Here is a 13891-nt window from a genome sequence, read left to right as displayed (position 1 = left end):
GTTGTTTTTAAGTCACTCAGGCATGTCTGACTGTTTTTGACCCCGTGGACTGTAGCCCACTAGTCTCCTCTGTTCATGAGATTTCCCAGGCAAGAATACTGGGTTTCCATTTCCTTCTCCAGGGGATCTTCCCGACCCAGGTACTAAACCCCCATTTCCTGCATTGACAGGCAGGTTCTTTTACTTTTTTTCCCCAGTCTTGGGGCATGTGGAATATTAGTTTCCTGACCAGGAATCAAACCCACACCACCTGCAGTGGAAGCGTGGATTCTTAACCACTTGACCACCAAGGAAGTCCCTAGACCAGGATAGTTTTTGTGGTGAGGGCTGTCCTGTGCATGAAAGAATGCAAACATCCCTGGCCTCTACGCATGGGACCAGTGCCCCCGTTCCCCCCGCCCCCACCGAGTTATGAGGACCAGGAAGGTCTCCAGACATGGCCAGATACCCTCAGGGAGGCACAATTGCCCCCACTGAGAACCACATTGTGAGACAAAATCTCCCATGATGTTTCTCCAAACGAGGACACTGAGGGGCTAGTGGCTGGCCAAAGGATTGGGGGAAATGGTGATAGAGCCGGGCCTTGACCCAAGCCAGTGCCCTGTGGTTTGCCTGAGAGGCCAGGCCGGCTGTCCTCGGGCAGCAGTGACTCAGCCCCTTGTCACATGCTGAGGCTGCACACTCACCTGAAACATGGGTTTGCCGTCACTCTCGTTAGGTGCTCACTTGGGGTTCCTCCACTAGTCTCTGCCTCCGTGTTCCTCTCGGGCACTCGAGCACATGGCCTATTGGGCTGGCCCTCGCCCTTGCTCTCCGTTCCTAGGTGGCCACTTGCTGGACCTCCCAGTGCCTGGGAGACCCCAGGGCCCTGGCTCCAATGGAGCCCAGGAGCACCTCCCCTCCTTTCCAAGATGGACCCCATGACCACTGCCCACACCAGCCCACTAAAGCCCCCAGCACCTGAGGATGGAACCCTTCGCACCTCTAGCCCCTCTGGTGACTTCAGCACCCCACGCCCCCTCCCTGCCAGTCCCGTCCACCTTTCTCATTTCTCTCCTGTCATCCCTGGTGTTTGTGCTGGCTCTGTGTCCCATCGCCTTGACCATCATCTTCACTTTGTTTGTGTCCTCAGACAGATGTTCTACCCATCTGTGCTGTCCGGCCGTGTCTCCTCCGCCCGGGCTCTGCGAGCCCCCGTGGACTGTGCTTGTGGGCCCGTGGACTGTGCTTGTGGGGAGCTGCCCCCGCATTCACCAACCTGTCCGTCCGTCCGTCCGTGCGTCCGCCCCCAGGTGCTGCTCCATCCGCCTCCTTCACATGGCTTCCTCGCCCAGCGCCGCCACGGCCTCACCGCCTCCGTGGCCCCCATTCTGTCTGCGTCCCCATCCTGACCGTCTCCCCTCTTTCAGGTTCCCCGTGGGCTTGTGTAAGTGCCTCTCCTAGACGCCTCTTCACCCAGCCATGCAGGGCACAGGTGGCCTTCAGGCTTTCTGGCCGCTGAGACCTTTATGCAAACCAGGTTCCTGCCTTATGGAGATGCAGGCCAGGCCAGGCAGGAGAAGGACAGATTGGGACATGTGTTTATCCCCCTTTACTCCGGAAGCACCAAGATTTACGCATAAAGCAGCAGTATGTGACGACTTGGGGGTCATGTCACCAGGCGCAGGGCAGAGGTCAGAGGGCATGAAGTGGTAGGTGGGCACAGTTGGTGAGTTGCCCAGACAAGGAGCTCATGATGGGCCTCACTGTGTGGGTCCGTGGGTCCTCAGACCTGTTCTGATGTCCCGGGTGTCCTTTTTAGTCTATCATAATATGCAGCCTTATGCAGCACCCAGGCCAGCGCATGGCCTTTTAGCTTTACCAGCCAAGACTGCACCCCCAAATCCTACCTCCTGTCCCCAGCTACTCTTAAATATCTCCTGGGCAGCTACAAGGCTTGCTGTGTGCACCCCGTCAGTCCGCTGCCCTGATGCCCCCACATGGATGTGATCTCCCCCTTCTCCTTCCTCAAACCACACCCTGGTGAAACCCACAAGACTGTCCCCTCCTATCATCTACTGAGTGACCAGAAGCTGCCCACAGCTCCACTCAACAACATTTTGCTGTAAAATTTGGTCACAAGCTCTTGAGGGGCCAGTTCCAGCTTTGCCCATCTGTGTAATCTTAACCCAGCAGATGCTTGTCTGTCTTTAGTTTGAATAGGATGCCAGTGGAGGGCATGCAGGAGCCAGGCTCTCACTGCTCCTGTCACAGCCCTTCCCCTCTATTCCCCTAAGTGGAGGATGGGAACAGCTCTGGGGGAGCAAGTCTGCTGGCCGAGCATCAGCCCACCTCATACGACCTCCTATGGTGTGGACATCCATCTATGTACGTGGATATGATGGATCCACAGTCCTGGAGTTTCAGGGGCTCCAACAAGAGCAAATATCTGTTTGCATCTTTATTTTCAGCCTGTGGCCACAGAGCGAAGCCTAGTCTCTTGCTCAAGAAACTACAGAGCAGGTAGAATCCGCGTGCCAAAAACCAACGTTGGATTCTGAGCCCCACCCCACTCCCAATCCATTACCAAAAAAAAAATTTCCCCAAAATCTGAGGACCTGATTTCCCTGCACCACATACCAGAACTGTTGATGCTGACCCCTGGGATTCTAGCCCAGCTCCTGGTGGCCCTCATCCCCTCCCTGAGAAAGAGAGGAGATCCCAGACCAGAGCTTGTAAGAGAGGGCAGTCCAGCCCACAGCCAGGGATGGGGTTGGAGGGGCAAAGCAGCGGGTGACCCCTGCTTGTCACCATCCCTTTCCTGGGGTTCAGTGGAGAACCCCATCAGGCAGCTGCATCTTACTTTCAGTCGCTGATGCCAGCTCACTTCTTTCATCCCCTTTGACATCATCAGGAATTTCTTGGCAGAAACATCAGGCTTGGGGGCCCCAAACGCTCATAGATAAGATCCAGGTGCCAGGAGTCACCAGGTGTTGGCATGCATGTTTAGATGCTGCCTGGGAAACCAGAAGCAGCTTTTAGACTGAGGGGTGGGCACTTTCTTTCTGCTCCCTAGAACGTCAGGTACAGGCATGCGAGGCCTCTGCCTCTGTCCATAACAGCCTTGTTGGCCAGGCCCTGATGCAAGGCAAGGCTGAACCCCACCCAACAGGCCAGATGCCCACGTGGAGAGTTCAGAGCTAGCCACACATCGGGTGTTTTGCCCACACAAAGCCCCAGCTGTACTTCCCTGTATACTCAGATGCTCAGCACGGTCTGTGTCCACACAGTACTGCCCTTCGGGGGCCCTCCTCCAGCCTTCTCTGCCCCCACCGCCCCTTACTCTAGCCACTCTGACAACACCATATATTTCCCACATGGCTCTGGACTCTGGGGTGCGTGTACATGACTGAATGAAGTGTGCTGTTCCCTAAAGCCCCTCACTATGTAGGTGATGAACAAGAATAGAGTCCGGGACTGGTGGTGCCACATGCAAGTGACTAAATTGCCCACCCATCATCTTTCCACACCTGGATCATAACACCCAGTAAATCATTCAGGGAAATCACCGAGTGGCCCGAGTACCCCAGGTATTTTTTCACTGGTCTGGGTGGTCAGCACCCCGTGAGGCATTCAGAAACATCCTGCTTCCTTCAGTCTTTCACAGTCAGCGAGCAGTCACTCGGCCTTCCCTCTGCCTCTGTCCAAGATAAGAGGTCCTCCAAGCTCTCCAGGCTGCCTGGTGCCCACCATGGGCAGGAGGAGTGGGGCACCCCCAGAACCCACCAGTCAGCCCTCCAGCCCCAGAGTGTCTTCTAAGACCTTTGAACTCTTTTCTCCATCAGATCCACCAGCCTGTGCTTCAGATTTGGAGTTTGATGGAAAACCAGGCATGTATTGGGCTGGCCAAAAAGATGATTCTGGTTTTTCCATAAGATGTTAAAAATCGGAACAAACTTTCTGGCCCACCTGACAACAGTCATGACCTATTAATGGCTGGAAGGACTCAGAGAGGTCTGCCAGTGGCAGCATGATTCTTGCTTCCCCCCCACTCCCCCCCGGCTTTTTCACAACCTGCAGTAAAAATAAAATTATATTTGACAGTGTTACCCTGTATACAAACGCATATATGCCTAACAGGGACAAAAATGTCTCAAAGCAATTTTAGACCATGCAGTGAACTCAGATATTTCCCTATTCTCTCTTTTTTAAAACTTTTTTAAAAAATCTGATCAATGCTCTCCAAATTGATTTTAACATCCATGAAAGAGTCAAGACTGACAGTTCAAATAATATTTCTCCTCTCCACTATTTCTCAAACTCCAAAAATCCACCTCCTTTAAGACTTTGTCATACCCATGTGTCAGCTGTATTTGCATGTACTTAATAGTCTCCTTTAAATTAACTGTTTCCCAGAAATAAGTATTTAAATTTATTTTCTTTATTTAAAGAAGAAAATCTATCATAACAGCAAGTGGGAAACCAGCATATTTGCCATAAATATATATGGTTACCATGAAAAATAAATACAGTGAAAACAGAACAATGTTATTAAATTCTTACCAGATCCTGATGTATGCCAAGGCTCTGATCCTTAGTGAGTCCTGTTACTATTTGTTCAAAAAAGAAAAAAAGAGTGAGGAAAATGGCAAGTGTTAGGAAGTGTCAAAACCATGATGCTGACACTCATGATGCTGGGTGGTGGGCGTGAAAATCAAATGTTTATCATCATATGAATCAATTTATTTAAACAGTGTCCGAGCATCACCTAAAATCAACTCTCAGATCACCTAGAATTGTCTCAGCTAACATGAGCTCTGTTGTACAAGGGGAGCCTGAGGACCAGAGGGAAAGATATGGCTCAGGGTCACACAGCAAGCAGACAGGGGACTGAGACCAGGTTTCTATCCTTGCTCTACCATCCTCCCTGTCTTGATCCCCTCTGGAGAGGCAGAGTTGCCACCAGGAGACAGAGGTGAGATGGGCTAGAAAGGAGGATCGCTGCGGCTGTGTGCTGAGCTGAGAGGAGTCTGTAGAGCACTTTGTGGGGAGTCCCTCGAGGGAGCTGTAAGGAGCTCTCCCGGGGCAGAGTGACCACCAGAGCCATCACAGCATCATCCCCAGACCCAGCACCCCATAAGAGGCACCAGACGGGGTGTGAAGGACCAGTGACTGGAACCCCTGCTTCAGAGCCACCGATCAGAGAGGCCTGGCCCATCCCCGACAAAGGCTACCAACCCCCGCCCAGACCACATCCAGGACGGTGGTCTCAGAGAGCAGGGCTTTCTGTGCTGGTAGCTCAGTGCCTGGGTGGGCAGAGGTCCCAGTGGGGCGAGAAACAAAGGCAGAGACATCTCGGGGGGAGAGTGTCTGGGGGTGACTGGTGGGAATGGGGGTGGCACTACAAGGCACCCTCAGGACATGATTCTGGGACGAGGTTGCGAAGGAAAGTTTCAGGGGAGAGACGGAAAGGAAAGGAGAGCCTGGTGGGGGCTGGCAGCCAAGCCCCAGGACTCTGGGAGGGGGAGCAGCCAGGTAGAGGGGGACCTTCCGGCTTGGGGTGGGAGGGGATGGTCCACTGAGAAGCCCCAGCTGGCACCATGTCACCTCCACCATCCAGAGGACTGACCCTCTCGCCCAGCTGGCAGTTCAGGCCCAAGTGCTACTGTTAACTTGGCAAATAGAAACCCCTTCCCGTTCAGCAAAGCGAGCAACCCAAGGGGTGTGTCTGTTCTTGGGAGAGGCGCCAGCGTTTTAAGTGAAAAACCTCTGTCAATGCCGTTTGCTTCAAAGTTGTGACCCGCCCTGTGTCCCTTACCTGGGAATGTACCTCACTGACCTGGCCTTCATCGAAGAGGGTACGCCCAACTACACGGAGGACGGCCTGGTCAACTTCTCCAAGATGAGAATGGTGAGTTCCCCTCAGCAGAGGGGGCAGGGGCAGGGGGACATCAAAACCCGAGCCCGGGCCCACCAGAGCTCTGCCTCCAGGCCTGGCCGACTGCGGGGAGCCTGAGCCCAGCTCCTCCTGTAAGAACAGTCACCCCCTGAAGTGGCGATTAGCATTGGCCTGCCCTGAGCCAGCTATACCTCCATTCCCTCCTCTAACGCCTACAGGCTGAGGAGCGGGGTTGTCCACCTTACAGGGGAGCAAGCTGAGGCTGGGAGAGATCCAGGACCAGCCCAAAATCACCCCTAAGTAAAGGGCAGAACCGGGTCTGGAGCTCTGTCTGACTCCAAAAGGTGTATCTTTATTCCAAGCCCATCCAGTGTTGTTCAGATAAGCACTTGCTTTCTTTTTTTTTTTAACTTTATTTTCTTTATTTTTGACTGTGTTGGGTCTTCATTGCTACACATGGGTTTTTTTCTAGTTGCGGTGCCATTGCAGCGGCTTCTCTCGTTGCAGAGCACAGGTTCTCAGGCACACGGGCTTCAGCAGTCGCAGCTCACAGGCTCTAAGCACAGGCTCAGTAGTTGTGGTGCATGGGCATACTTGCCCCGAGGCATGTGGGATCTTTCCGGATCAGGGATCAAACCTGTGTCCCCTGCATGGACAGGCGGATTCTTAACCACTGAGACCATGAGGGAAGTCCTAGATACGCCCTTGCTTTATGTGGCCACAGCCGAATCATTTCTAAGCAAGTAGGTTTCCAGTTTCCCCAGAGAAATCTAGGACCTGGGAGGGGAGATGAAGACCCCCTTCCAGCAGGGAGCCTTGTTTATACCCATCCTTCTCCCCTGTTGCCTCCAGCCAGGGAGCCTCCATTTGTATTGGTTCTGTGTCATGGGCTTCCTCCTAAGGTTTTGTTTAATTGGTAAGATTTCTCTGTCAAGGGCAAGTTGGCAGCACTGCCCTAGTGGCAGGACGGGGAGACTTTGTGTGGTCTTGCATACCGTGGGCACGTGGAAAGTGGCCTTTAGCTGTTGCTGGAGTTGAGGGGAGCTGTTTTAGGATGTTGGATAAGCTGGCACCACTGATCAAGTGATGTCTTTCTCTCTCAGTCACATACTGTAATTTTTGTTGTTTTTCAGTCCATAAGTATCTGACTCTTTCTGACCCCATGGACTGCAGCACACCAGGCTTCCCTGTCCTTCACCATCTCCTGGAGTTCACTCAGACTCAAGTCCATTGAGACAGTGCTGCTATCTAACCATTTCATCCTCTGCCACCCCCTTCTCTTCCTGCCTTCAATCTTTCCAAGCATCAGGGTCATCAGGATTTTTTTTTTTTTTTAGCAACAAAATCACTCATTTATTTTCACTACTCAAAGAAAATGATTGGTATTTTTCTCTTACTATATTACCTGTGAGTCTTTAAAATAATTTTCATCATCTTTAGTGTAATCTGACTGAATATATGTTTTACATTTCAGAATATGCATCTTTTTACTGAAGTATAGGGATTTACAATACTGTGATAGTTTCATGTATATGACATAATGATTCAGTGTTTTTTATAGATTTTTTAATATATGAATGGATAAAGAAGATGTGGTGGTGGTGGTGGTTTAATCACTAAGTCGTTTCTGCCTCTTGTGACCCCATGGACTATATAGCCCACCAGGCTCCTCTGTCCATAGAATTTTCAAGAATTCTGGAGTGGGTTGCCATTTCCTTCTCCAAAAGAAGATGTGGTGTGTATATGTATATATACACATGCACACACACACACTGAAATATTATTCAGCCCTAAAAAAGAATGAAGTGCTAAGAGGTACAAAATGTTATGTATAAAATAAGCTATAAGGATATATTGTACAATACAGGGAATGTAACAAGTATTTCATAATAACTACAAATGGAGTATAACCTTTAAAAATTGTAAATCACTGTATTGTGCACCTGTAACATATAATAATGTGCATCACCTATACTTCAATAAATAAATAAATTGAGTGAGGTTCCGCCATTTGCAGGAACGTGGATGGACCTTGAGGATATTGAGCTTGGTGAAATAAGTCAGAGAAGGACAGATAGTCTGTGTTACTCCTTATAACCTATAGATTTATCGATTCTTACCAAGGATCAGCCTTTGAAGCAGGTTGCTGCAATAAGGAACATCGTGATGCTTCAGTAGCATCTACCAGGAGGTAAATTTACAGGCTGAGTTGATGGCTATTGATGTCCCTTCTGTTCTGCAGGGGGAGGGGGTCCAGGGGTGATACTAAGAGCAAATTGTTTCTAAAACTCGCCTTCCAGGGACTTCTTGGTGGCCCAGTGGCTAAGACGCCATGCTCCCAATGCAAGAGACATAGGTTTGATTCCTGGTCAGGGAACTAGATCCCACATGTGGCAACTAAGACATGTCTCAGCCAAATAAATAATAAATATAGGTTAAAATAAATATTTAAAACTCTCCTTCCTTCCCACAGATATCCCATATCATCCGAGAGATCCGCCAGTTTCAACAAACTGCCTACAAGATCGAGCACCAAGCAAAGGTGAGCTGGTAGCATTTGCAGTCACTTCTGATTTCTCACGAGTGCTGTGGCGGCCCCCCCACCTCTTCCTGCCTCTTCCCCTCCCCTCCAAACCCAAACATTTTCTGCCTTGAATTCCCTGGGCCCCACTCTTCCAGGAAGCCCTCCTTCCTGTGTCCTGTCCCCTGACCCACCATGAGTTCCCCCTCCTTCAGACAGAGCTTGTGGTCATCCCATTGCTCCCGTCTGATCTTTACCTGCCACAGGATGACTTAGAATCATGCTTGGTCTCCTCTGAGGCAAGAGAGGCCGTGTTTATCACATCTTTTCGATATGCTCACAAGTTTCAAAATTCACAACTAGAAAGGGCACCCAGCAAAAATTCCCCCAGCCTCCAAGTAAGTTCCCCTCCCAATGCCAATTGCATCACTCATTCTTTGCGTGTGTTTGCAAGCACAGCAAAACTTTTTTTTTTTTACTCTGTTAGCAGACCATACACACGCACATATTTCTTTGAGGCTTCCCACATGGCTCAGTGGTAAAGAATCTGCCGGCCAATGCAGGAGATGTAAGAGATTTGGGTTCAACCCTGGGTTGGGAAGATCCCCTGGAGGAGGAACCCAATCCAGTTTTCTTGCCTGGGAAATCCCATGGACAGAGGAGTCTGGTGGGCTGCAGTCCATGAGGTCACAAAGAGTCGGACGCGACTGAACACGCATGCACTCCTTTATGACAGACTTGCCCTGTCTCCTGCCAGGTTCCATGAACTCATTCTGTCTTTAGCTGATTACCGCAGGGAGAAGAGAAACCTTAATCAAGTGTGCCGCCTTTTCCTTGTCATTCACTCATTCTTTCATTTGGCAAGTGCTTATTGAGCACATACCAGGTACCAGGCACTGTGTTAGGCCTTTGCTCCCTTCTTAAACTTGCCCTTGAGCTCCAAGGTGCAACACAAATAAATGTTACTGCCCTTTAGACTTGGAGAAGGAAATGACAGCCCACTCCAGTATTCTTGCCTGGGAAATCCCATGGACAGAAGAGCCTGACGGGCTACAATCCATGGGTCGCAAAGAATGGGACACAACTGAAGAGACTTAAGGATACTAAGCATGCCCTTCAGGCTCCTTCTGTTAACAGCTTTGCAGTGATGGTGTTTGCTTCCAGTCTCAACAGAAGCAACACTCAGGGAAACAAATGCTCATGATGGAGAAAACTGACCAGTCTGCTGATTTCCAGAATGTTTGGAGGGTTGAGATTTTGTGCTCTACAAAGAACTGTTCGTATGAAGCTACTGCTGCTGCTGCTAAGTCACTTCAGTCGTGTCTGACTCTGTGCGACCCCATAGACGGCAGGCCACCAGGCTTCCCCTATAAAAGTCTGGACCTGGGACTTCCCTGGTGGTCCAGTGGTTAAGACTCTGCCCTTCTACTTCAGGAGGCATGGGTTCAATCCCTGGTTGGGCTACTAAGATCCCACATGCTACATGGCATGGCTAAGAAATAAAAATAAGTAATTTTTTAAAAGACAGAAAAAAATAAAAGTCTGGTCTACTTCCCATAGCTGTAAGACTGCCGCGTCTTTATCAGAGTTCGTCTAGACGTGAAATCTGAGGTCATCTTCGTGGAGGTGCTGATTGAGAGCCATTATTCAGACACAGTAACCTTTTCATCGGTGACTAATGGTCAGCATCCTAGACAGCCAGATCTGTCTCTCACAGTAGCAGAGGGTCAACTAGCAAAGAGGCTCACAGGACTTGATTTTTCTCCAGCAGCTATCAGAAGGTTCCCGATTACATACTAAGAAATGTAATTGTTTTCTTCCTCCTGATCTAAGTGTCTATGGAAAAACATGAACCTTCAGCTCCAAACAACTGACAAGTCACTGAACCTTGGAAACGTGAAAGTGTTTAGTTGCTCAGTCCTGTCCGACTCTTTGTGACCCCATGGACTGTAGCCTGCCAGGCTACTCTGTCCATGGAATTCTCCAGGCAAGAATACTGGAGTGGGTTGCCATTCTCTTCTCCAGGGGATCTTTCTGACCCAGGGATGAACCCAGATCTCCCATGTTGCAGACAGATTCTTTACCATCTGAGCCACCACTGAGCCTTGGAGAGATTCTTTATGAAGGGTGGGGGTCTGACTGTGAGATGTGGGCTTTGAGCTCTCATCGTACATTTAACACACAGGAGTCCAGCAAAGCACTCGGGAGCTGGGTGAAGTGGGGCACATGGAGGAAGGAGAACAGTTTAATCTATGTGGTGACTCTTCCTGATTTTCCACTCTGAGATTTTGCCCTGGAGTGAGCCTCATGAGGGGAAGAACAGGGAGCCTCCTTTCTTACACAGCCTCAGCTTCCACGGTCGGCTCCTGGGGGATTCTCTCTCATGCTACACAATCCCGATGTTTAAGAACATTTTTCCAACATATGGAAACACTGAAAGAACTGTCTCTGGAGTAGGAAATAGTAACCCATTCCAGTATTCTTGCCTACAGAATCCCACGGACAGAGGAGCCTGGTGGACTACAGTCCATAGGGTCACAAAGAGTCAGACACAACTGAAGCAACTGAGCACACACGCATGAAGGAACTGTGAACACCCCTACATGCACAGCCTAGATGCTACAATTGACATTTTAGATATATAGATACAGATGTGAATGTGAAAGTTGCTCCTTCATGTCCAACTCTTTGAGAGCGTGTAAGTCCATGGAATTCTCCAGGCCAGAATACAGAACTGGATAGCCGTTCCCTTCTCCAGGGGATCTTCCCAGGTCTCCCACATTGCAGGCGGATTCTTTACCAGCTGAGCCACCAGGGAAGCCCATAGATAGAGATGATTATATTTTGAAATATCTATTTATTTGGCTGCACCAGGTCTTCGTTGCACCATGACGGGTCTTTGGCAGCAGCACCTGAACTCTGAGTTGCAGCATGTAGGGATCTAGTTCCCCAACAGGGATGGAACCCTGGCCCCTTGCACTGGGGGTGTGAAGTCTTAGCCACTGGACCACCAGTCAAGTCCCATAGATATAGACGATTTTTTTATATGAGCCTAAAATATGTCTTCTAACACACAGGAATGGTGGTCAAGAGTAATTTTGACCATATGTGATTTTCTATTACTGTGAAGACAAAAAATTAAGACAATACTAAAAAATAGTATTAAGACACAACAGGGACTTCAATGGTGGTCCAGTGGTTAAGAGTCCGCCTTCCAAGCAGGGGACACGGGTTCAATCCTGGTTGACGAATTAAAATCCCACATGCCTTGCAGTGCAGCCAAAACATAATAATAATAAAGAAGCAAAATCATAAACATTAAAAAAGAGACACATTGTTTTTAATGCATCTCTGCCTCATGTGCAAGCCTGATGCCCCCCTCCCCATGATGCTGCCTGATTCCTGGGAGACACTCAGTGACCACCTAGTATATTGTGGAGATTGCATCACCTTGCATTCCTTCTTCTCTTTTCCTTTTCTCAGGTAACCCAGTATTTACTGGACCAATCTTTTGTAATGGATGAAGAAAGCCTCTACGAGTCTTCTCTCCGAATAGAACCAAAACTCCCCACCTGAATCCAGTACCCAGCCCAGATCCAGCCGCTCCCATGGACACGTGCTATATGATACTGTACATAGTCGTTTGGTTTCTCTGGGTTTTCTTCTTTAGTATGTGCTTCTCCAAGATTACAAATCCGTTCTTGTTCTTAGATCCCCATAGAACCAGAATATGAATTTCTGCACCTTTTAATACTTGGTCTGCCCACCCCACCCCTCGTCTCCTGCAGTGCCTGGTTCTTTTCATCAACCATCCTCTCAGTCTGTCCTTCCCGGCCCCTTACTCTTCTCCGAAGGGAAAACAGACCCCGCGCATACACGACTCTTAGGCACCTGTCCTGCTTCTGTCCGTCCCCAGCCCAGGCCCCTGGGCTGAGTTGGCCAGGCAACATCCTCCGGCATGTTCCATGTAGTTGTGATAACTGGGTGGGGGGTGGGGGGTGGGGGGAGGCGGGAGGGGGAACCATACCCCAGAGTCTGGTCATCGACAAATCTTCCTGCTGATGGTGACGCCGATTTCCAGAGCAGCTTTTCCAGCCCAAATCGCAGGTCTCCAAACTCCGCACCTCCCAGTGACCCGGAGGGAAGAGGGTCCTGTCCACTGAGAACCACGCCCTGCGACAGCCCTCGAGGCCGCCGCCTCGGTGCCATGCCGCTCCCGGCTCTGGAAATAGCACCAGGGGCATGACCATAGGTCTCTGTAACCCTGGACAAGGCCCCAGAACTTCCCGAGGAAAACAGAATCACAACACCAAGTCGTGTCGACTTTGCCAAAGGCGGCCAGCATCCACTGCAAGTCGAGAACACATGAAAAATGTCACTTTTCCTCTGAGCCGCCTAATGGTCACTACAAAGCTTACGTTGAGATGCTCCCAGTCTGTATGCCTTGTGAAAAATAGTACCACACTGTAGAGTTAGAAACTCAATAACCAAGTGTTTTTATTGCATATACTGTAGTCCTGTCTAAATGCCTTCTAGCAGGAATATAGTACTGTAGTGCTTATTCTGTGAATACTACCATCTATTTTTTACATTGTACAGTATAGAAAACACAGGTCAACTCTGAAGTGGCAGGCATGCTCCACTCCGACAAACAGACAACTTTTGCTGTAAGCAATACCTAGTGGTATGAGAATTCTATTTCAAGTCCTATAATATTTCAACTTACAGCTTGTTTGGAAAACAATTTCCATTTTTGTAAAAATATATGTTTCCTGATTACCTCTTGCTAATAAATCTATTCTATCTCAGGGTGAACGGTGGAATTTTGATGGGTTTCATTTATTCATTCAAGGAGTGTTTTGATGAACACTTGGTCCTTCTCAGGCTCTGCACTCAGACCAGAGGTCTGGAGTGGTCAGGGCACCCACTCCTGCTTCCTGGGGGAACTCATAGTCTGATGTCAAAGAGCATAAATTCGAGCAAACTCTGGGGAAGAGTGGAAGACAAGAGGAGCCTGGTGTGCTACAATCCATGGGGTTTCAAAGAGTCAAACACAACTAAGCTACTGAACAACAACAACAACATAGTCTGATGAGGGGGACTGTTGCAGTTTTCTATTGTATCAGGAACAAATAGCTCCAAAACTTAATGGCTGAAAACAGTTTTGCACAATTCTATGGGTTGTCTGAGTCCAGCTGGTGGTCCTTGCTTGGGGTCCTTTGTGAGGTGAGGATCTTAGTTCCCTGACCAGGGATGGAACCTGCACCCCCTGCATCAGCTGCTGGGGAAGGAGTGTTTGGAGAGGTGGGTTGTAGTTGTCTCAGGAGTATGGCCATACCACCCAGGTGCACCCACCACCCCCCAAGAATTTATATCTAGCCTCTGGGCATGCATACCTCAGTAACTATAAGCCTGCCCTGATCCTGACCTCCTAGAGCTGGTGACCTGGCTAAAGAGAAGAAACACAAAGCAAATAACCTTCATGTTCCTAA

General features: G+C 49.5%; 1 protein-coding gene across 1 annotated transcript in view; it reads left to right on the top strand.

The window, feature by feature from the left end:
• The window catches only part of RASGRF1 (Ras protein specific guanine nucleotide releasing factor 1), a 102493-nt gene extending 90518 nt beyond the window's left edge, over nt 1–11975 (top strand). The window contains exons 25-27 of the mRNA XM_052659823.1: nt 5773–5890; nt 8352–8420; nt 11883–11975. Coding sequence (XP_052515783.1) covers nt 5773–5890; nt 8352–8420; nt 11883–11975 — 280 coding nt within the window. The remainder of the gene's footprint in view (nt 1–5772; nt 5891–8351; nt 8421–11882) is intronic.
• The last annotated feature ends 1916 nt before the right edge of the window (nt 11976–13891 follow it).

The sequence above is a fragment of the Budorcas taxicolor genome, chromosome 21 (genome assembly GCF_023091745.1).
Source record: "Budorcas taxicolor isolate Tak-1 chromosome 21, Takin1.1, whole genome shotgun sequence".
Classification (NCBI taxonomy): Eukaryota; Metazoa; Chordata; class Mammalia; order Artiodactyla; family Bovidae; genus Budorcas; species Budorcas taxicolor.
The sequence above is the reverse complement of the archived record's forward strand: the minus strand, read 5'-3'. Positions and strand labels throughout refer to the sequence as shown.